This window comes from Felis catus, chromosome B2, assembly GCF_018350175.1.
Source record: "Felis catus isolate Fca126 chromosome B2, F.catus_Fca126_mat1.0, whole genome shotgun sequence".
NCBI lineage: Eukaryota > Metazoa > Chordata > Mammalia > Carnivora > Felidae > Felis > Felis catus.
In genome coordinates this window covers 144,210,838-144,234,001 of record NC_058372.1, presented here as the reverse complement: position 1 = coordinate 144,234,001, position 23,164 = coordinate 144,210,838, and the positions used below count along the sequence as shown (strand labels likewise).

General features: G+C 53.7%; 2 protein-coding genes across 12 annotated transcripts in view; one reads left to right on the top strand and one right to left on the bottom strand.

Annotated features, from left to right (window-relative positions):
- Positions 1–13,085, top strand: part of AGPAT4 (1-acylglycerol-3-phosphate O-acyltransferase 4) — a 126,193-nt gene extending 113,108 nt beyond the window's left edge. For 4 of the 5 annotated variants that reach the window (XM_006932131.5, XM_019831459.3, XM_045058333.1 and 1 more), the window contains 4 exons: positions 689–791; positions 3,274–3,349; positions 9,878–10,076; positions 12,526–13,085. In XM_006932131.5, coding sequence (XP_006932193.1) covers positions 689–791; positions 3,274–3,349; positions 9,878–10,076; positions 12,526–12,620 — 473 coding nt within the window. In that variant the 3' untranslated portion in view covers positions 12,621–13,085. The remainder of the gene's footprint in view (positions 1–688; positions 792–3,273; positions 3,350–9,877; positions 10,077–12,525) is intronic. The other variant, XM_011282550.4, reaches the window with a different exon arrangement.
- A 7,178-nt stretch (positions 13,086–20,263) lies between these two features.
- The window catches only part of MAP3K4 (mitogen-activated protein kinase kinase kinase 4), a 113,038-nt gene continuing 110,137 nt past the window's right edge, over positions 20,264–23,164 (bottom strand). For all 7 annotated transcript variants that reach the window (XM_045058328.1, XM_045058331.1, XM_045058326.1 and 4 more), the window contains 2 exons: positions 22,449–22,628; positions 20,264–20,801 (listed from right to left, as the gene is read on the bottom strand). In XM_045058328.1, coding sequence (XP_044914263.1) covers positions 20,781–20,801; positions 22,449–22,628 — 201 coding nt within the window. In that variant the 3' untranslated portion in view covers positions 20,264–20,780. The remainder of the gene's footprint in view (positions 20,802–22,448; positions 22,629–23,164) is intronic.

The following is a 23,164-nucleotide window of genomic DNA, read 5'->3' as shown; positions in this document are numbered from 1 at the left end:
GCCCGGTCCTGCCGTCCTGACGCCACAGGAATGGCATCTGTCTCCCTTCCGTATTTCCCTCTCCACGGCTGTTCCCTCGCTGTTCCCTCGGGCATTCTGCATCCCTCCCCGCCTCCCCCCAGTAAGCTGCAACAGTGAATTCTGACAGCAAGCCGCGGGGTTAACTCACCGCCTGGGAGACGCCTTGAAACCACACATTCTTCTTTGTTTCTCTGTCATGTTTCAGCCGACTCTAGTTCAATTCCTTAAGAGGTTCCCCACATCCACTTCTAGCTTTGTAGCTATCTTATTTTTCTAGGGGAGAAACGCTGGTAAAATGGTTACACTGCCATCAACTTAAGACACGTCCTTAGCATGCGTTAGATTCGTTGACCTTATTATTGGTATTTGTCGAAATATGGGTCCTTGTTGTAGTACGTCTAGAAGGGACATCGCAGTATTGCTTTCAACTGATCTGACCTCAGTAATAACTCTGTTCTCAGCTACTAAGTTAGTGTGCTGTCTGATTACAGAAAGTGATGTGTGTTCAGTGAAGGCATTTGGATGATATAGAAAAGCATGAAGAGGAACCCAGTAATCCCACCATCCTGAGATACCCAGTTAGCAGATTTCAGTATTGTTTTCCAATGTGTGTATCTATGGGTTCACACGCTATATACTGCTTTGTATTTGTTTTATTTTTTTATAGTTTCAGCTGTATATGACTGTACACTCAATTTCAGAAATAATGAAAATCCAACACTGTTGGGGGTCCTAAACGGGAAGAAATATCATGCAGATTTATACGTCAGGTAAGTGGGTTCCATTTTCTTTCCAAAAAAGAGAGCGCCCATCAAAGTAAATAAATCCCAAATGGCCGGCCAACCTCTTTCCGGAGAAATCTGTTTAATATTTTCTTGTCTGTAATCCGTACTGAAACGGACCCATTCACTACCCGTATTAGTATTAGAAACTCAAGACACAGGCCACTCATGGGAATAATCAGGGGAGGCCTCATTTCTTCTCAACTACTTTCTGATTCTCTCTGACCAGTTCATACTCATCACAGAGCTCAGGCTGGCCAGACGGAAGCCTAGTCATTTTATAGTCATTTTGAGATTGAGTATGAAGAGATTATTTCATTGACCTCTTTTCCTGGAGGATGTGTCTGCTGCATACAGATGTCCGCAGATAAGAGGGTGTGTAATTTATAAGGAGGTCTAGAAACAAATGGAGACCATTTTAGCAGTATCTTACTTATGTGTTAGATTCCAAGCTATTACGATTTCATTGAAAACACTTCACGAGATTTTAGACAAGCTAGTTCTCTTTGCCCATTTATCAACCGACAGAATGGATCTCACGCTGGTCGTCTGCAATGTCGAGATTAATGGGAAACAGTTGAAAGGCACTGCAGATGGTAAAACACAACGGTGCGCCCACATGAAACCCCATGTGACCAGGTTGAGGGATCGCGCTGGTTTCTCAGGCAGTAGGTGGTCTGCCCAGAAGGCGAACCAAGGTGCTCAGACATGCCCACTGCTGGAGAGCTAGCCAAGTGTTCTATAGCATTCTGATTATTTTTTTAAAGACCTTACAGATGCTGAAGTCAACACAGGATGCAAATTCGGTGGCTGATCGTCACCACGAGGCTTCAAGAAAAAGCGCAAACCTTCCAGGACTGACAGCCTGGATTAAATAGCTTTCTAGCTGGAAATGACTTCGGCTCCCCCTTACAAAGAGGAGGGAGCATCATACTACTGTTTACTAAGGCCACAGCCAACAGTCTGGCTTATCACTCAGTTTAAGGCAGACGAGGGTAGGAAACGCAACCTTCCCAAGGGAGGCCTCCTTCCAGAAGTAAAGGAGGCTTTGTCCCCTGAACTCTATCACCTAGCAGAAGTGCCACTCAGTGGCCAGCTGGGCCCCTGGTATTTGGGGAAACTTCGCCCACCATGCAAGATTATTGCACCTCTACTAGGCCACCTCTCGGGTAACTGCACCTCTCTGGAGCACATGTAGGGATGACGGTTGTAAATGCAATACCCAGCAGGCCCACAGAAGTTGGTACACCCTCACGGCTTCCGAGGAAGACCGTGCCACTCCTCGTGGTGCAGGGGCCCTTTCAAAATGAGAGAGGCTTTCTTGTGTTTTACCGCAATACAAAGTGTTCAAAAAGCAAGGTGGAGAATGTCAAATAAGTTACTGAAAAGAGCAAAATTGCCTTAAACTCCTACTATTCGAATAAATAGTATGCAGGCTTTCTAACCTTTTTCAAGAAACACATTGAGAAATCCAGTTTCCAAACCAGAGTGAGCGCAGGAGTAGGGTATTGGTGGGAGTATTTGTAGGGGCCTACTGGGTGATTTCTCACCCTGAACAATACTGCCTCTGTTACAAGACGAAATCGCACGTTCTCGTAATGGGCTGTAGTGTGACGGGTAAGTTCTAAAGATGTATCTTCGTGCGAAGATAGTCCAAACCTGGAGAGAGGACCCAGTCCACCCATGGCAGTCATGAGGGATGTAGAATTTTACATGGATAAAATCAGGTGTGAATAAATACGGCTGGGCATCACAAAAGCCAGCAACCTGGGAACACACAGAAATGTACGTACAATAGGAGACATGGTCCAGTGACTCCCCCTTGCTCACTGGGGCTGTTGGCAAGTGGCTGAGCCCCCAGCCCATGCCAGCACCAGCCCACCAGCCCTGGGATCTCCTCCACCTCTGGTGAGCCAAGAGCCCCGGGGCCTGGCCAGGATCCCCTGTCTCTCCCATCCTGCGGGGAACAGGAGTTGCCCAACATACAGGTCCTTCTGTTTGTCGAAATCCTTACATCAGGATCCACCTCTAACCTGTCCAAGAGGTCAAAGGAATCATTTGATGGGAGACACTTCACCACCGTATTTAGTCATTACCTGGCTGGCAGAAGTATTAGCAGGTTACCACCTACACGTAGATTCTCTGCATATACATTGGATTCTAACATGTGGGAACGGAGGCAGTTCTGCCCTCTCTCGGAGAAGCAAACAGCCGGTCTTGGGAGCCTTTCCATGAGGTAGGGAGGGAGGACGGAGAGAGGCAGGTGTCTGAGTCCCTGAACCTGCCGTTGGCCACTCCTTCGTGGACTATGATTACAACTGGGCCTGTATCAATTGAATTGCGCTCCTCACAGCCACGTGATCAGGTTACCTAAACAGAAGCCCAGAGAGGTGGAGCACTGTTACTCTGAAACCGTGGTGGGGGCATCTGGCGTCGGCCTCCCCGCTGCTAGCTGCTCTCTGCTTTGCAGGCGGATTCCTTTAGAAGAAGTCCCAGAAGACGAGGATGAGTGTTCAGCCTGGCTCCACAAACTCTACCAGGAGAAGGTCAGTGCCACGGGTGCTTCTGTGGGACCCAACGACCCCCGTTTCGAGTTGCGGCTGTGGGCGCGCCGTGGGGGCCTCTGGGAGCTGACGGTGGCGAGACCCCACTGCCTAGTTAGTAGCCGCCCTGGGGCTGACGCTCTGTTCAACAGTGGAGAAAAGAATATAGCAAAATATGTGTCAAAGGGGCTTCACAGGAAGAATGATAGGTGTAGTGGACAGAAGAGGAAGTGACGGCCCCAACAGCCGGTGTCTGGAACTCAGGGGCGGAATGTTCTTTCAGTAACGCATACGATCCCGCTGGCTTCCAGACCTGCAGTGTGGCTGCCTGTGTGGTCTCAAAACCACCAGCATCGGCATTGCGAGGACCCACTTTGCTGGTCTGATCTGGTGCAGTGCCCCCCTGCCTCCTGTCTGTTCCAGCCCCTCAGCTCCCCCCGTGTCCCCGTCACCACCACACACACTGTCTTTGCTTCTTCTGGGCAGGACCTTACCTTCCGTTGGCTTCTCTCTTCAAAGACCTGCTCAGGGCAGAGGGAGGCTAGTTATCATTGTCCCAACTGCCTGATCTTATGAAGGAGAAAAGGCTAGCTTCCACCTATGAGGAAGGCGTCCTTATGACCAAGCCTCACTGCCCATAAAGACTTATTTCTGATTCATCGTACAATTTAAGGGCAAACCAGCTTATTACCTAGAATCGAGCTCAATAAGCAGGACACTGATTTCCTGTTGCCAAACTCCATAAATACAGACTGCCTGCCTTTTTAATGTGCTGTCTTCCCCCCCCTGCCCCATCCCTCTAGAGATCATTGCCCAGAACTCTATGGGCTGTCCCCTACAGTGGGGTAGGAATTTTAATCCTGCCTTTGCCAATGTGCTTTGGCCCCAAAGCCTTCCCCGTTACTACCATCAGATTAAGTAGAGGCTCCATTTTGGGGATCAAGATCCTCATACTGTCTTAGCTAGAAGTCGCTCCTGTGTTCCCAAGGAAGTGATTTTCCGATGGTGCCTTTAAAAGCGCATTCACGGAAATTGCTTCGTGTCTTTTCTGGACGAGTAATAGGGATGGGCATCCAGTTTCCTCTTACAAATAGTCAACAGTAAACACCTGTCACAGAGTGTGAGCCATGCATCTTCCTCAGCCTCAGAGATTTGTGCAGTGGGTCTGAGGAGCCCTGGAAACGTGTATTTCTAGAAGGCCGCCTCTGACACGCGGCCTGCAGACCCGCCCTTGGAAACGCACTGCAGATGCTTTTTAGCAAGATTCCCAGTTATCACGCTTCCGTGCTGCCACGGGCCCAGGCCCGACAGAAACACGCAAACAATACAAACTCTTTTCCTCTGGTTTCATGCACGAGGCAGCATTTTCCTTGTGCGGTTTTCTGGTTTAGTCATTTAGGCAGTATAAAAAAAATGTCGCTATTAGCAAGAAGAAAAACGTGCTAAGCAAAACCCTAAGAAATGAATCGCTTTGTAAAGAACCACACAAATCTAACAAGCGCAGGACCCAAAACTCACCAAAGCAAAGGAGGTTTTTCTCCTTCGGCCCTTTCTCTCCTGTGTTCGGGCGCGAGAGCCGCGGCCGTCGTGTGAACCGAGCCACTTGGGTGTTTGGTGGGGAGGCACCTTTCCTTCTTGCCGACCTCTCTCGGGAAGGTTTTCTCTAAACTATGTATGCATTAGAAGTGATAGCGTTCAGTTTGGAGAGGATTCTTGAAACGATCATCTGGCTCCGAGCTCTTAGGCTAGTGATGAGGGTATTAAGGTCCAGGGAATGACATCATTTGTCCATCTTCGCAGCTCACTAATAAAGCCGGGTTCCCGAGGCCAAGTTCTTCCTCTCTATGGAGGGCTGTGTCTGCCGGTGAGCAGACCTTTGAGGCGGGCCTTTTCCCTGGAGGGAACACCGCTGGGCAGTAAGTGCAAGGGTCAGCGGTGCCTCCAGGCGAGATGTGACCGGATGGCAGGGAACGATGGCATCCTTTCATTTCTGTCAGCCCTGTTTCCTCAGGAGCCTAGCTGGGTCTGGGGCTTTCTTTACGCACCAGAAATCTCGGTGCCCCACCACGCTTGTCAGAGTGGGGCTCTGTTTTAATCGTCATCTTTCAGATGTATGGTGTTGAAAGACAATTCTGTTGACTTTGAGCTTGGGACTTTAAGGCAGTAATTCTCACGCTTTTGATGTCACAGACAAGTAAAGTGGCTGTCAGTGTGGGACAGGGTGGTGGCAGCCACACAGGGATGCGCTGACACTTTCTTCTGCTCCAGCAGAGACACAAAAGGAAACCCACTAGGGACGCCTGGGTGGCTTAGTCGGTTAAGTGTCCGACTCTTGATTTTGGCTCAAGCCATGATCTCATGGTTTGTGGGTTTGAGCCCCGCGTCGGGCTCAGGGCCGATGGTGCAGACGGAGCCTGCTTGGGATTCTGTGTCTCCCCCTCCCCTCTCAAAATAGATGGATAGATAGATGATAGATACATAGAAACCCATTAGCTACGACTGCCATTTTAACACCCTAAAATAGGAAGAGCATCATCTCTGAAGCCCGGGCCATCCTTTAAGTGGAACAAATTTGGCATTTCGGAAATGCACAATGTTGATCACTTGTCAGCATTCAGGACTGCTGCCGGCTGCAGGGTGTGGGCTTTGAGAAACCAGGCACGCCCTCAGGTGACCCCTTTGGGGACAACAGCAGCTCCCAAATCACCTTCCCCGGAGCCATGATGGTTCCTCTGTCATGTGGCTTAAACAAATTCTAACTTTTCGTTTCTTTTTAAAATTTTTTTTTAATGTTTATTTAGTTTTGGAGAAGACAGAGACAGAGTGTGAGTGGTGGAGGGGGGGGGGTGGTTACGCAGAGAGAGAGGGAGACACAGAATCTGAAGCAGGCTCCAGGCTCTGAGCCATCAGCACAGAGCCCGACACGGGGCTCGAACCCAAAAACCGCGAGATCGTGACCTGAGCCGAAGTCGGACGCTCAACCCACTGAGCCACCCAGGCACCCCGCTAACTTTTCATTTGTGACTTAAAGTACTCAGTTCCCTGGCATGCAGTCTGAAGTCTGCTGCAGGGGTGAAGAATTAGTCCTTAATGGTGCCAGATGAAAAGTGGGTGAAGGAAAGGGGTATTCGAGCCGTCTCGTGGGCGTGCAGGGGCCACAGGGGCCACGGTTGGCAGCTTCTCCGTGTGGGGTGCAGAAGCCAGCGGGAAATTCTTCACGCATAAGAACTGAGGGTTTTCCAAGCTGGCCAGGGCCTCTGCGCTTACACTGAGGGCATCGCTCCTTGGAAGGGCGGCAGGGTCTCTGGCCTGGCCCCGTGGTACCGTCCTTTGCCCACGGCACACTCCAGGCCGGAGTTCCGCCCCCATGTCAGGCTGACGCCGGGGAAGGCATCCTCTGAAAATGTCCCTCCTGCCCAGACGTGCTTACTTTCTGTCTCTCGTTCTTTCCTCCTCTTCCCTTCCCTCCCTCCTTCCTCCCCCAGCACCATCGAAGACGTTTCAATTTGCTGAGCCGAACGTTGGGAAAACCCAACCAGCCGGGCTGTTTCTGGCCGGCGTGGCCTGTGGTGCCTGCCTCCCGGGGCTCTGGTTGTGTGCACACCGTGTGTGCTCAGGGGCTCTGCCCTGTGTCAGGAGGGCCTCCTCCTCCTTTACGCTTTTGGGCTGATGGCTCTTTCTGGAAACAGATCAACTCCCCTTTCACTAAACACATTTCCCAATTCCGGCCTCTCCTGTGCCACGTGATCCTAACACACGGAAACAAAAACTGGAAGCGTCATGAACCAAGGGCATCTCCCCGTAGGGCCGGACTTCATTGCAAAAGAAGGAACGTGACCAAGAGAGGCCGTAAATGATGCTGGAGCTAACGTCTGGCCCCAGACGTGCTTCGGGTCTACCCTGCCGGGTCACAGAGTCACTGTGACGCCCCCAGGGAGGCCAGCAAGGGTTACTGCAGCAGCCACGTCAGTGGGGGCAGTGAAGGGTCTTAGTTTTCTGAACGAAACAGAGACAAAGAAAACTCTGGGTTGAATTCGTTCTGACCCCCTAGAAAAAGCAGTGCTTTTTCCTCTTGCTAGAGGCACAAATAAACGTTGGCTTAGCCAGTGTCTTTCTGGCAAGAGATGGGGAAAGTGGCACCGGGCCCTCTGCAGAAATATCACGAGAGAAAAGTTATTATCAAGACTATTAAAGAGAAGAATTAAAAAAAAAAAAACAACTCCACTTTTTAAAATGAGGGAGTTTTATGATATGTAAATGACACCTCAATAAAGCTGTTCAGGTTTTTTTTTTAAGGCGCAAAGGTATCCCCTCCTGTCTTTGTCCAATCAGGCTTGTATGACAAAGTGACAGGGACCAGGTGGCTTGTACACAGCAGACCTTTGCCTCTTGCAGCTCAGGAGGCCAGGCCAGCACCCCCCGCCCTCCCCCCGCCCAGGCTGTTGTGTCCTCACGTGCTGGACGGAGTGCAGGGGCTCTCTGGGGACCCTGTGCTAAGGGGGGGCCCCCAGTCATGAGGGCTGCATCCTCACGAAAGGCCCCGCCTCCTGAAACCACCGCCCTGGGGATCCGGTTTCCACATGCAGATTCTGGGGGGGGGCACAATCAGTCCGCAGCAAACCCCTTATCTGGTTATTGGGCTCCCGTGGCCCCAGCCTGAGGTGAGAAGCATCAGCCAAGTTAATGGCAAGGAGGGACCATGGGAGGCCTTGACAGAGTTAGGTGCCCTCTCTCCGGGCATCGGACATGTCACCATCAGGTGGTCTGTTGTGGCCACAGGCTCTGTGTCACTTGGGCGTCGGGAGCACTCGGCACACAGGTCAGTTCTCCTAGAATTATCTGATTATTTGGCCCAAGTGCAGAGACACAGGAGGAAAGTTTGGACCGGGCCTGGGAAGGGGCCGCGGTGCAGAGCGCCTGAATCCCCAGGGAAGGGGTCAGAGGCTCTCCTTCCAGAAAGGCCCGTTTGTGGACTCATTTTAATGACCCCGGGGGGTCAAAAAGCATATTCCTCAGTACCTCCTGACTGGGAAAAAAGAGAAGTGGGAATGTATTTTAGAGATTTCTATCTCAAGCCGTTGAAGGGAACAGTTCGGTACCTAAGGTGTAAGTCGCAGGCATATGGAGGCTTGTTTTCCAGGACCCTCGCCTCCTTAGACAACAGGGACATTACTGGGCTGAGACACAGGGCTCGCGGGACCCAGAGATGGGTTTGGGGCAGCACGCGTGTTGTCAGCCCCCGGGGTGTTGTTAGGAGATGTTAATTTGTTGCCGATATTCAGAAATGGGGAAACCGCCCACGGCTGCCGGCCCTCATCCTCACACGGTGCCGGGAAGTGCCGATCGGTGTCCTGGTGCCCGTCCCTCCCGGCAGCACACTCCTCGGGGCCGCTCCTGGTCCCGCTGCGTCACTCACTCCCACCTGGGGGGCTCCGGGGAGCAGCTGGGCGAGCTCGCCGGCTTCGGGGCTCCCTGTGCTTCGCCGTGCCCCCACCGAGACCCGTGATGGCCCGCTGACACACACACTGGACCACTGGACCACCGGCCGTCCCCTCACCCACGGTCTGTGACCCGCGGTCGGTGGCGGTGCAGAAGCAGGCGATCCTTCCTCTGACTCGGCACCCGGTCAGTAGCAGGCCGGTGGCTCACACACCGTTCCTCCCTTCGTCTCATCCCGTGGGCATCTCAACATCTCACGCCGTCCCTAGAAGGGAGGGTACGTGCGTGAAGGCACTGGGAGACCACAGTCACGGAGCCTTGGTTACAACGTTGTTGGAACTGCTCTATTTTGTTACTGCTGTTCGTCTCTTACGCACAAGGGCTACACACAGGAAGGACGCGGCATATGTAGGGCTCGGCAGGTGCAGGCGTCCATGGTGGGCGGGGTTGGAGCCCGCAGAGAAGGGGCGGGGGAGGAACTCCTGTATTTAGTCTCGGGTCGGGCACCAGATGAGAATCTACTGAAATGTCAGGACAGGAGGCTGTTGGCCATCTGGCTGTGTCGACAGCCACTGCACACGGCTGCTGGATCCTGAGGAAGGAAGGAGGCACAGAGAGCATTGCCACTGGAGGCCGGCCTGGGCTGGGCACCGAGCCCTCCCCTGCCCGGCCTCCTCCGTGAGCACCTCGCCTCCCGCGAGCAGCCCCCACAGCCTTTCGTGGTCGTGCGGCCTGGGTGCCCGGGCCAGACGATCAGGACAGTGCAGTGGTGTCATGGGTCAGGTGCAAGAGGGTGAGCTCCTGGCTCTTCCTGAGCCCCGGGGTTCTGGTCCGTTCTGCAGGCATCCACTGAGGGCCAGGATCAGCGTGTCGCCTCAGTTCGCTCCCTACTGGCCCGTCCTGGGCGGCAGAACTGCCCGTCTTGCAGACCGGGAGTCTGGGCCTCAGAGGCCGGTCACCTGGCCAGAGGCGGGGGGGGGGGCCCGGGGGGGGGCCATGAGCCGCCCCCAGAAGCGGAGCCTTGGGAAGGGCCCGCATCAGCCCGGGGTCACGCGTGAGGGAAGTGCTTCAGGGTCGCCTCTCTGTTCCCAGGATGCCTTCCAGGAGGAGTACTACAGGACGGGCACCTTCCCAGAGACCCCCATGGTGCCCCCCCGGCGGCCCTGGACGCTCATCAACTGGCTGTTCTGGGCCTCCCTGCTGCTCTACCCTTTCTTCCGGTTCCTCACCAACATGATCAGCAGTGGGTCTTCCCTGACCCTGGCCAGCTTTGTCCTCGTCTTCTTTGTGGGTAAGTAAAGACCAGAGGCCCGGAAGTAGGGACCACCCCACCCGCGCCACCTCCAGGAGCGTCTGACGGGGAGACAGGTGGAGGCAGGAGTGGGGGTCACCTCCACACGGGTGCCATACGGCCTCTGGAGTGAGGGCGCAGGCTGCAGGTGCACAGGGAGGAGTGGACCGCAGGGCCCGTATCCACACACACCCGGGACCCCAGGCCTGGAGGAATCTTTCCCCGTGGCCCGGCGAGGCAGGAGATCCGGTCACGGGGTCTCTGCGGACAGCACCGCTCAACTGTAGTCGTTTCTGCCTTCTCCCCAGGAAAACCCTTTTTCTGGGGCCCAACAGAAACCGACAAAGGCTCTTGGCCACTCGAAGCAGGTCCAGGCCCCTTCGGGGACGTGCACGTGCTTCTTGAACTTGGTTGCCACGTGCACCGACACCCGAGAGAGGGGTTTGGTGACAGCGTTTTCATTGAGCCATACTGGCTTCACGGACAGCAGTTTCGAACTGCTGTGGTTTCTTCGCGCCAAGGTTCCCTGCAGTCAGGTGCCCCTGGGGCCAGAGGGAGACGTGGCAGGATCCCCCGGGAGCCAGGCCTCCCGAAGCGGCCCGGTCGCCCCGAGTCTGGGAGGAAAGGCATCCTCTCTCGGGACTGGAAAGCGTGGGCAGAGGGCAGCCTGCTTCCCTGTGACGGAGCAGACGCGTGTGCCGCGATCCAGGGGCAGGCGCAGTTACTCCCGCAAAACATGCAGGCGCCGAACGAACGCGCCAGGCGCCAACAGTATAAAAGTGTGTCAAATTGAAAGCGTCTCGGGACAAAATCGCCCCATGAGCCTGCTTCCCGGAGATGATCATCGCTAACAGTTTGGCTCACATTCCTCCAGACGCGCGCACACGTGCGTATGTAAATTCACACAGATGGACTTCCCCTGCACTTGTCACAGCACACAAGACCTCTCTCATCCTTTTGGGTCAAACCAACCAATTCTAGACTGTTCGCAACAGGCCAAACTGGCTGTTATTCCCCAAACAGACCTTACTCTGGTCTTTTTAAAAATTGAAAGGTCTATGTTCATGTGGCAAATTAAAATAACACCTGCTCTCTGTAGAAAAAAGGGGGTGTAAGAGAAACCCCATTTCCGATGATTTAAGCCCCCCTCCCCCACAGGCCAGAGGGCCCCCTGCCGCCTGCTGGCCAGGTGACAGGCAGCTCCTGTGGTCAGGGTCTCCAGAGGGAGGAGGGAGGGGGCAGAGACCCGTGCCTTCGGGAGAACCTGGCTCCTTGGTGATGAAGGTGTGTGGTGAGAGCCAAAAACAGGCTGAACTCTCTCCCCCAGGAGATGGGGTCCCCAGGAGCTCTGGAGGAGCAGACTGCCCTGTGCCCCCTGCCCCTACGCCTCATCAGCTGCGAGCCCCAGCCTCCCTGTACTCTGTCTTGGATTGCCGTGTGTCTTGTTCCCCTTTTAAGGCCTTTGGGCAATGGGGCTGATGTTTTATGCACCTCTTTACTCTCTACGCTCTCATCACAGCCACCGCACGGTGGTTCGGCCACTGGGACGGGTCCTCCTTAGAACTGGCCCAGGCTGAAGCCCGGCTGGTTTGTAACTGGCCCGTGGGATACACGGGCCCCATCGGGCCGGGCTGTGCTCAGGCACGCCAGTCAGCTCCACGGGTGCCTGACCGATGGTTCACTGGCCACGCTGCTCGCGCTTTTAAACACGTGCGTCATGGAGATTTCAGCTGTCACCCATTTATCCATTCTGAAACGTGTGCGACACAGTCTGCCGGGCCTGGGGTGTTTGGTGCTGGGCTCATCAGGGTGATTAAGACGAGCTCCCTGCCCTGAGCGAGCTCACCGAGTCTGCCCTCTCGGAGGGAGTAGCTTTAACTACAGCATCTGAACTTGGCCTTGTTTCCCAGCTTCCTGGTGGCTCAGCTGGGTTCTCACGAGGGTCCCTCCCATTCTCTGTTTGGGCCAAACCTCACTTGGAGAAAAGGCTTTCTGCAGACTTTCCTTGTTCTCTGCTCTATAGTTATACCAACAGCAGTGCCAGGCACCGAACAGATACTTGAGCCCTAGCAATCTCCAGGCTCCTGGGGGGGCTATCAGGCTTCGCTGAGGGGCCTTAGTAAGCACCTGCCCTGCATTCGCGAGGGAATCCTCTCTGCCTCGGGGGCCCCACGGGAAGCAGAGGAATTCCATAAGCCTCCGCGTATAGTGGAGCGTGGCTCACGCAGTTCGAAGGGTCGAAGGAGCATAAAACCCCCCCAGCAAAACAGCCTTGCTCTGTTTTAGTGTCAGTCTATCCTGACGCTCGTGCTCAAGGGTAACCGTGCAGCAGGAGGACGCAACGGGCCCAGGTTAGCCCCTCAGCTCATGCTGCAGCCTTGCAGATGGCTTTCCCGTCGGCATCTCCCTCAAAGGCTCCTCCTAAATCCCTGCCTTCCCATCTCCGCAGCCTCCATGGGAGTCCGATGGATGATTGGGGTGACAGAAATCGACAAGGGCTCTGCCTACGGCAACATCGACAGCAAGCAGAAACGGAACGACTGACCCCGGACACATCAGCACCCAGAGGGGACCTTGGGGACTGGTGGACGCTGTCATCCTTAGTGGGACCCAGGGACGAAGCGGGGTGAGCCCCTGCTGGGAAGCCAGGGAGTCTGGTCTTGATGCCAGATGGGGAGGAAGATGTTCTTAAATCTTTTTTCCCCCATCACGCTTTAGTGGGTTTTGGTTTTCTTTTCGTGTGTGTGTGTGTGTGTGTGAGAGAGTGTAAGAGAACACATATGAGTAAGAATGGTGTGCGGTTGAGTGTAAGCCTTATTTTGTGATCATTCGGGGGGGGATCTGAGGCACAGGGGGAGGGCAGGGATGGGGAACGGAGGGGTTCCCCTTCATTCTTTGGTGCTGAGTTTTCTGTACTGGATCGCGAGAGAGTGAAAGGCGCTTTAGGTAAGATGACTAAATTATGCCTCCAAAAAAAACAAACCAATTAAAGTGTTTGGCTCTCTGTGATACGTGTTTACACAGGCCGCCGCGCGCTTCCACCCGGCTCCCTGCCGTGGCCCTGGTGTCCAGGTGGCAGTGACCCCGCAGCACTGCCGGGAGGGACAGGCGGGACTCCACACGCCAGGGGCAGCCGGAAGGGGCCCTCCCGGCAGGAGGCGCAGGGGCAGGAGCCCGGAGCGCGTGCTCAAGGGGTGTGGCGGTGCCGGGGGCGGGCTGAGCGCGGCTGTCGGACACGGCGCCAGGCCCAGTGAGGTCCAGTTTTCGGAGTCTCCCTGGCCCAAGCCTTGAAGATGTGGCCGGTTCCCTGAGGAAACCGAATGGAAAAATCGTAAGCATTGCGGTCTGCAGTGATTTGAGAAATGACTTTACGTCCGCTGCCCACCTCAGTAGCCGGTAGAAACCGGGTCCCTCAAATGAGGACAGGCTCCTTTGGTGCAAACACCATGCAGGGGCCACGGGACTCCTCTGAGCAGGGTCAGGCTGGAGCAGACACGGGGTACAAGCACCCCCTGGGCTTCCACGTCTCTCCTGGAAGCCCAGACTCACACCACAAACGAGGGCTGCTCCTGGGCATGGAAGGTGTTCTTGGGAGTGACGGGCACACGCAGGGCTTCTGCAAGCCGCCTCCAGGCCCCACAGGCTAACGCAAAACACGAAAGGGAGGCAGTGACGCTTCTGGTGGAGAACACATAGGTACCGGCCACTGTGTCCTCTCGGGTCAAGACGCGACGGCACTTGGACCGACGGTATTTCCAAGCGCGAAGAGTTAAGCGGGAGAAGCCTTTCTGTGCTCAGCGACACGCTGCTCAGGACAGAGGTCTATTCTGTGCTCCCAGAAGCTGGGCAAATAGTACTGAAAGGCGTCATCTCTACAGAAGCTCTCTCTGCTCGAGGGACAGTAACGTATCGTGGACATAAGCTGCAGAAGGGAAGGAACAAACTCTGGCTGTGGGACGGGCGTTCCGGTGAGGCCCAGGCCTGAGAGCAGGGTGGCTGTGCCCCACGCGTGTGCTCGCCCTGCGTAAGGCCACGTGCTGGCTTCAGACGCACGGTTTCCATAAAGCAGGAAGAATAGAGAGGTGTGGGCAGATCCCCCGCAGGCCCCTGGAGCGGCTTACGTGTCTGTATACGTGTTCCCATGTGTCAACCTGCACCTGGATGTGGGGGCCACTCTCCGCTGGGGACTCCGTGCTCCGCAGGGGACCAGAGTAAAGCGGTCAGAGTCCGTCATCCCTGAGCTGTGTGGTCCGCCCTCCGCTGGGGACTCCGTGCTCCACAGGGGACCAGAGTAAAGCGGTCAGAGTCCATCATCCCTGAGCTGTGTGGTCCGCCCTCCGCTGGGGACTCCGTGCTCCGCAGGGGACCAGAGTAAAGCGGTCAGAGTCCGTCATCCCTGAGCTGTGTGGTCCGCCCTCCGCTGGGGACTCCGTGCTCCGCAGGGGACCAGAGTAAAGCGGTCAGAGTCCGTCATCCCTGAGCTGTGTGGTCCGCCCTCACAGCACTCTGCCGCTAACTCGCCCCGAGACCTCGGGCCAGTCATTTTGCCACGAGTCCCAGCTTCCCCGTTGGTAAAACGAAGGTGATGACACCTACCTCTTGGGCTGTTTCAAGGGTAAACACACTGTAAGAATCCTAAAGCACTAAACAAATGAGGGATGAGAGATAAGAAAGCTGCCCTCCACCTCACGACTTCCCAAAGTGCTCAGAAACCACCCTGAGGTGTCCAAAAACGTGTCACTTTCCTGTCACCCCCCCCCATTCAATACAGTGGTGATTAAGTTCTAATAACATATACCCTGCCTTCACTCCAGAACATAAAAGGGGCCCTGAGACATTTATTTTTTTTCTGAATTGGTTCTGGGACCAAACACAGGATCTGACAAGCAGACAGACGCAGGCTGCGCACCCGTGCCGTGGGTCCAGGTCGGAGGAGGGCAGGCAGAATGCTCTCCTGGGAAAGGACTCGTCGGCGCAACTTCTCAGAATTGCCTTAGCAGCGAGAGAATGCGGGGTGCTGGGGACAGAGCCTGTCCTCGCTTCGGCTGTCTGCCCTCCCACGAAGAAGCATGTTGTCAGGAGGCACAGGGATCTGGTTTTCCTCCTACCCTGCTGCTGTGATGGCAGAGACGAGCACAGAACCTTGGAAAGACCCATCCCTGGGCCCCTTAACCTGTGCGCAGGTCTCAAAGACGCCAGAATCTCTTCAGCAAGGAGCCGTTCTGGCTCCCAGGATGTAGATTTGTCCCCGAATTAAGACCCCATGGGGCTTAAGCCTCCTGTAGTGCTCCCTGGTGGCGTGCCCTGGATGAAGAGCTTCACGTCCTGACATTTTCATCCGACTGTAGCTTGGGTCAGCCCTGCTCAGAGCCGGCACCGGGATCCAGAGGAAAACACCGTTTTCCTGCACTCTAGACAGCCACACCCCGGGCTTCCTGCAGCTTTGAGGCAGGGAGTTTGATGCACTTCTTCTAGGAAACCAACTCCACAGAGTGACTTTCTTTACCAAAATCCCCAGCCATCCAAAATGCAGCTTGCAGCCAGGGGCAGTGGACAGATTCTGGGCCTGCTAAAGGACCAGGAGTAACCGTGGAGGAGGAACTCATGAGCTCTGTGAGTCTATCATCTTGCTTATTTTTTAGAGAGACCACAACCCTTTTCATAGGATCACACAGTAGTACCGGAGTATCTCTTGACTGGCTGTATTCTCTAAATGAGTGCATGCAAAACCTTGTAAAAGTAGTAGCCACTGGTGTTTAAAAATTAAAAACATTAATATTTTCCCAACATATCCGTAAAAGTGGATCTGAAACACAGTGACTTAGCAGTAAAATCCAATGCTAATCATGCAGCCATGACGTAGAAAGAGATGATGTGACGTCACCGAAAGGAGCCCTGGCAGCTTCCGGTTTCTCTCCCGGTAGAATGGAACAGCAGCCTGGCTGGTCCCCATGCGAAACGGATTCGGCTTTGCAGAGAGTGTAGCACTTACTCCTAAATATGGACAAAAGTGACCAAAGGGTACCCGTTCTCTGCTCAAAACGCGGTTTAACCAACCCAGCTTGCCCCGAGGCACTGGTCAGACTCTTCACCGACTTGCTAGGCCCGGGCGAGGACAAATGCTCCGGGGGCAGCCGGTTTCCAGCGCAGCCACTGGAGGAGCGTCGGGGCCGCACCACCTGCCGTCTGTGTTGACAAGACCGCAGGAGCGAGAGGGGCCCGGGCTGCCGGCCGCGAAGCATCCCGCCCTTCCCGGAGCTTCCGGGTAGGGCGCCAGCGGTGTCAGCCCCCGGGCCACCGTGCGCCGGGTTCCCCGGGGAACCCGGTGTCCGCCCTCCTTCAGCGGGCGGGTCTTGCAGCCTCCGCGGAAGTGGCTCCGGCGCGGGGCTTGCGGAGGACGGTGTTCGGGGCGGCAGCGATGGTGCGAAGACACCGCCCCACCTGCGACCCCGCAGGGCCGCTCGCGTTCCCGGCCCCGGTTCTCCTTGTAAATGCTCTTCCTCCGACAAAACGGGTCCTAACGCCTAGCGCTGCCAGGGCGGGGGCGAGAGGCGGCTCCCCGGTGGACGCAGCTCCGTGACGCGCGTGCGCGGGCTTCCTGTGCGTCCACAGGGCCGGGAGCTGCTGCGTGTGCAAACTGGGAAGCCAGCTCAGTGGCCCTTAAAACGAATGACGTGGGGTTGGATGCCCTGGACGGGGGCGCGGCCCCTCCCCCAGGGCCAGACTCACGGTCATTTGCTGCCTTTGCCAAGGAATCGCGTGGGAATGTCACGCCAGCTGCTGAAACTCCCTCATTTGTGGCTTCTTCCCCGCCTCTACGAGGACACTGTGGCTGCGCAGATAAAGAATTGGTTGCATCGGAGGAGGAGGATTTCCTAAAAGTATCCCTAGAGATTTAATTAAAAACCATTTTTAAAACCATTTTTTAATTTTCTGCCAGGATTGAATGAAGCTCACTTCCTTGATCGACATGCCAGACGGAAGGGCAAGTCCCTTCTCAAGGCCAGCCCCCCTGCCCTCCCTCCCCACCCCCCCCCCCCCAAAGGGCCCGTGTGAGGCTCCCTCGGCACCAAACGCCCCGAGCCGCACGGGAGCCTGACGCATCAGCCACGAAAGAACGCACACCACAATCTGCAACGCGCTCCCGCACCCCTGGCTTGGGTTTTGAGTATTTCCAGAGTTTCCACAAGGGTAAACGAAAACCAACCACTCCAGAGGCTTCGAGGCTTTCAGTCCTAAGGCAACGGTGCCGCCAAGCACCGCCCTACAACTTGAGAGGAGGGTAGGGGACTCACGGACTCAGGTTTCTCTAGACCCATGACATCCTGTACCATTCCCAGCACCTGTCACCAACTGCTAAGGTGTCAGAAACAGAGTACGGGAAACTTGACCTAAATGGTTAGCGCATGTCTCCTGAGAGCATCAGCCCTCCAGGGCAGGGCCGGGGCACCGGGCACTCAGGGAAGGCTGGTGAGATGAAGGGGGTGCTGACTCAAGATGCTTTAGTCAGTGACCTTCCATGGTCTTCTTTTGATTCCCTTTCCTGAAGTAAAAGTAAGAACCTTTCTTAAATGCAAACGGGCCAAAATAAAATCCAGGACGTTATACACGGTATGTTGAAGCAGAGTTGGTAGTGAAGAAAAGCAAAGCTTTCTCCAGTGAAGGATAAGCAACTCGAAACGAGGCATTCCTCAGCCCCTGCAGCCTTGTCCTGCTTTAATAGTAAGGTTCTGACTGGTCTGACAAGCACTTACCAAGTACCTACTTAGATCTTTTCAGTATCTAGAAAATACTCCTACGACCATGTTAGTAAAGCTTCCCACTGAGTAAGACTCATACAATTTTTACCTTTAACATTTTGTTTTCATATGAAAGGAAAGTCTTGCATGTTGGAGAAACTGGGTATTTTTGACATTTCTGGCATCTCTGTTCTGTTGAACTTTAAGGAGGTAAGCAGCATGAATACAAAGTTAGGATTCTGGAATAATAATCCCTTTGGACTTCAAAACTGCATTACACCACACAAATCGCACTTTTTCTTGCTCTGTAGTCTCTAGTGGGATACCTCCCAAGCACTTTAGGAAATCAGGAGTTACCAGTGCAGCCCAGAGCCATTTCCATCTGGATGTTTGCAAACGACGAGGAAGGAGAGCAGTGGAGAGAATTAACAAAGGTGATCAACCTGTGCAGGGTGGCTCAGACTTCTGAAGTTTATGCAAAATAACATCGCAAAACCACAGGACCCCACCCCCTGCCCACATGGGGCAGCGCCTAGAATGAGCGGTGCACATCTGAGGCAGAAAGGCCGAGGCTCCAGGACAGGGGTGGCGGTGGGTGGGGCAGCTCCTCCTCCACTTCTCTGTCTCGTCCACAGTGGAAGTTAGGGAACGAGTCACTTGAAGTGTACGGTGAACCCTACCAACATCACACATGACAATTACCTACAAACTGACGGTGAGCCTAAACGTAAGAGCAGAAACTATGAAAACTCTTTGAAGAAAACCTGAGTGTAAATCTTCATGACCTTGGGCCCGGTAATGATTTCTTAGATAGGATATCAAGAGAGCATGCAATAAAGAACAAGTTAATGAGCCAGATTTCAAAAGACACCATTAAGAGAAAAGACAGACGGGGGGGAAAAAAACGACTGTAAATCATATCCCTGGGTAAAGAGCTTGTATCCAAAATATACAAAAACCTCTCACGATTCAATCAGACGACAACAAATACCCCAATTAAAAGATGGGCAAAGGACCTGAACAGACATGTCACCAAAGAAGATGCAAATGGCCAACACGCAGGAGAAAAAACGTTCACCCTCCTCAGTGAAATGCGGACCAAGCCCCCAGTGAGCCAGCGTTTCCCACAGAGTGGACGCGATCAGAACGACAAGTCCCATGGAGGTTATGGAGGAGCCAGAACCCTCGCACGTGGCCGGTGGGAGCGCAGGATGTGTGGCCACTGTAGGAACAGTTTGGCACGTTCTTAAAATGCCGAACGTGGATTCGCCACGTGGCCCAGAAGTCCCACTGCCGAGAGAGATGAAAACGTCTGTCCGCGCGAACACGTGCGTGTGAATGTTCAGAGCAGCATTCCCCCCCGAATAAGCAAAGCATGGAGCTCGTCGGTGAAGAAGTCGCGTGTGCAGCATCTGCACTCACTGGAGCGCTCGGCACCGCAGAGGAAGAAAGTCCCGGTGCGTGCAAGGGCCCGGATAAGCCTCCGAAGTACCAAGCTCAGTGAGGGAGGCCGGACGCAAAAGACCACGTACAGTCAAATTCGTCTGAATGGCATGCCCGGAAAGGGCGAGCTGTCAGAAGAGGTGGCTGAGTGGTCACCTACGGCTAGGGAAGGGGGATCCAAGCGGATACGAGGCTTCTCCGTGGAGGGGTGTTCTGAGACGGACTGTGAAGACGGCCGGCTGTACAAACGTACAACCAATTACGGAGAGTCACCTAATGGTATCCGTCCAAGATTAGGTGAATTCTACCTCAAAGAGCTGTTTGAAAGAGCTGAAATGTTTTTAAAAAGTCTAAGTGTCTGAATAATCCTGCTGTGATGCCGACGTTCTCTGGACATTCATCTCTTGAAGGGGACTGCCGCCCAGGAGGGAAGGTGAACACACAACGTGCCGGAGAAATGAGTCTCCCAGAGCCAGCCGTTCGGTGTCAGCTTCTGAAAAGATCTCAGGAAGCTTTAAGCTCAATCTTTTAAAAACTTAATCGCAAAAAAGAAACTAAAGAACACCATATACATATGACATATACTTTGGGCTAGTTTAGAGAACTAACTGCTGGAAGGTCACCTTCTGGCAAAGATGCTTTCTCCTCAAGAGCTCATTCGGCGGTGCCTACCACTCACCTGTCACCTCCCCGTCCTGGGGTACACGTCGATGGCCTCCATCCAGCATGCGGTAACGAGGCTTACCCTTTCACCCTCCCGCACTGCCCGGGTGACGTGGGAGAATTTAAAGGGGCCCTCTTGCATCCCGAGTGGTGTTTCCTTTATCTGCCTCACTCTTCACGAAAAGCCAGGAGGTCCTAGGTCCTGAAGGACGGCGCCCGTCTCTGGTGCACCTGGCTGCACCCCTTTGGTACGGGAACACACGAGTGAGAGCAACAGACCTCTGTCTCAGGTAACGTCTAGGCCCTGAAGCTGGTAACCATTAAGAGACAGTATAACTGAACTTTCCTAAAATAAACCATTTATTGAAAAAAGAACCTTTTTCTGAAATTTCATCAATCAGCCTTTTCGTGACAAGCCCGTGGCTTGCCAAAGACAAAAAGGTAAGGTTTCACAGTCAGTGCACTCGACAAACAAGAAGTTTAACAACAAGGCCCAGGACACCGATAACACTACAACTGCTTTTGAACCCGGGAAGGTCAAAAATACTACACTGACGTCACGGTCCTCAGTCACACGAGAAACAGGTGACAGAGGCGATGGTCCGTGTACAGTAGTAATGGCACTTAACATGCAGCTTCTTTACCTCGTGGACACCGTCACGCGGAAGGGCCCCGCGCCGCATCGAACAAACAGGAGCAGCAGGACAAGTGACGCTTGTCGCCTGTGCAGTCCTCAGTCTTGGAAGGTTAGAAAGGCTTACACTGCTTCTCGGCACAGTCTCTATGTAAATATTACATACAGTAGTGATTGAGAGAATTCTCCGAGCACACACGCCACCAGGCCACAGACCAACTGGCTTCATTCTTCATCTGTGCAAACCTGTGAGGGAGGCAGGAGAGAGCTGAACACGATTCACGGTCCGCACACAACTCACGGTGAGTCACTGCCGCCGCCTCCACGTTCCCAGCGCTGAGCTGGCGGGGGGAGGCTCGGCTGGTGCGGCGAATAAGGTCAGAGCTAAGTCACTGCTCTGTCACCTGACCACTGAAAGCGGTAAGAGTCTGTCTGTATGCTTTATAACAAAGAAATTAGTGTCTTTTTAATCACAGATCCTTAATATCTACATAGCAAATCCAGCTGTCTGTTCCCTAATTCCACCCACCCACGAACGTGGTCACTCCTCTCTTCCGCATCGTCCTTTCCTCTATCGGGGGCTCCCCTGCAAGGCCCTTCCAGTGGTGTTTTCCCCAGGGTTTCACGGGCACCCCACTTCTCCCTGAAATACTCTCCCAGCAACGTTCTGTCTCCCAGGTCTGCATCTGGGCCCCACTCTCTCCCGGGTGCGGGCCCGCAACACCTACGTGCCCATCTGAAGTCCCTGAGCAGACGTTCCAAACGCGCCTCGACCGTGATCTGCCACAGACAGAACCGCCACCTCCATGACTCAGCACCCTGCCAGCTGCCTCTGTACCCCTCTTGGCCAACGGGGTCTCTAACCTGGTGGCCCAAGCCGGGGCCTGGGAGCCGTCCTGGACCCCACCCTCACTCGCCTTTCTCAGCTCATCAGCTACTTGGTGGTGGCCATTTTAACCCCTAAGTATTGCTGATAATTCGTCCCTGACCCCCCATGCCCAGCCTGTTAGCTGTATCAGCAACTTCCTCACTATTCTGTTGCCAGAAGGATCATTCTAAAGCACTATTTAATATTATGCTTATAATAAAGCTGAAATTCCTTCATGTGGCGCCTGCTTACTTTTCCAGCCTTACCTTTTACCAGTTTCCACATCCTAGGATCCATCTGCACACACAGTTCCTTGACTGTTTTACCCTCTTCACCCTGCCATACCCCTCCCTCCCTGCCTGACCCCTCCAAACCCTCCCACACAGCTCGGGCATCTCATTCCAGAGCAAGCAATACCTGAGATTACCTAGCTGGATTAAACTGCTCTTCTCAGTGACCCCACAACATAGCATGCGTACCATTATCACAGCTCTGAACATACTGACTGCTCAGTCATTACTAACCCTGTCTCTACTCTCCTAGAATTTAGTCACAGTCATTACTAACCCCATTCCTACTCTCCTAGTAGAACTCAGTCATTACTAACCCCGTCTCTACTCTCCTAGCAGATTTGAGTCATTACTAACCCGGTCTCTACTCTCCTGGAATGTAGTCATTACTAACTCCATCTCTACCTCCTAGAACTTAGTCATTACTAACCCTGTACTCAAGCAGCCTACGCACTCTCCAGAGTAGAAACAGGGTCGTTCGGCCAGTTCCATTAAAAATTCCACGTAACAGCCTCAAGTGCACTGCAAACACACCCGGATGGATCAAGCAGAGGACCTCAATGAACACTTATCCCCCCAAAATAACATACAAAACCCCTTGGCATAATACGTTGACCTCCTTTCCATTCCAGATATAGGGATTTTATATCTAAGTTCCCAAATTCCTTCAGTGCCAGACATAAGCAGAACTCAAACACTGAAACATGAAAAACACCGTTCAGCGATCTGCCCAACCTTGACGAAGGCATGGTCGAGGAGCTGGCTGGCCGTCCACCTCATCCGGGGCTCACTTTCAAGGCAGTGAGAAAGGAAGTCCTTTCCTTCCGGGCTTAGTCTTTCAGGGATCGGTGGCTTGTGCCCCATGCCCACTTTATACATAATCTGGAAGTTGTGTTCATATTCATGCCAAGGCCTCTAAAAGAGGGAAAAAACAGGTTTTAATACTACATGGCCTTAAAAAAAAAATGAAACTTTCAAGTCTTTTCAGGCACCTCAATATTAATACATGTCAGAGGCCAGCGAACTTTTAGCTACAGAGCCAAACGGTAAATATTTTAGGCTTGCGGACCACGTGACCTCTACCACAACTCCTCAGTTCTCCCACTGTGGGGTGACAGCAGCCACGGAAGGTGTATAAATGAATGGGTGTGACTGAATGCCAATAAAACCTTATTTACAAAACCAGGTGGTCAGCGTAGGCTGCCGACCCCGTGTGGATGTTCTGTTAGCCCAGCGTTACCTAGAAGCCACATCATACGATAAAAAATGTAACACATAAAATGATGTAACTATGTCAAGAAAACATAAAACTCAACAGTTATCTTATAGGGAATTACTACACTACCTTATTGAATAGTGAACATGAAATTCCATTAGTGCGAAGCTCTGGTTATTTTATATATCATAAAACATAACAATAAAATGCTATTTCATTCAGAGGCCGCAAGGTA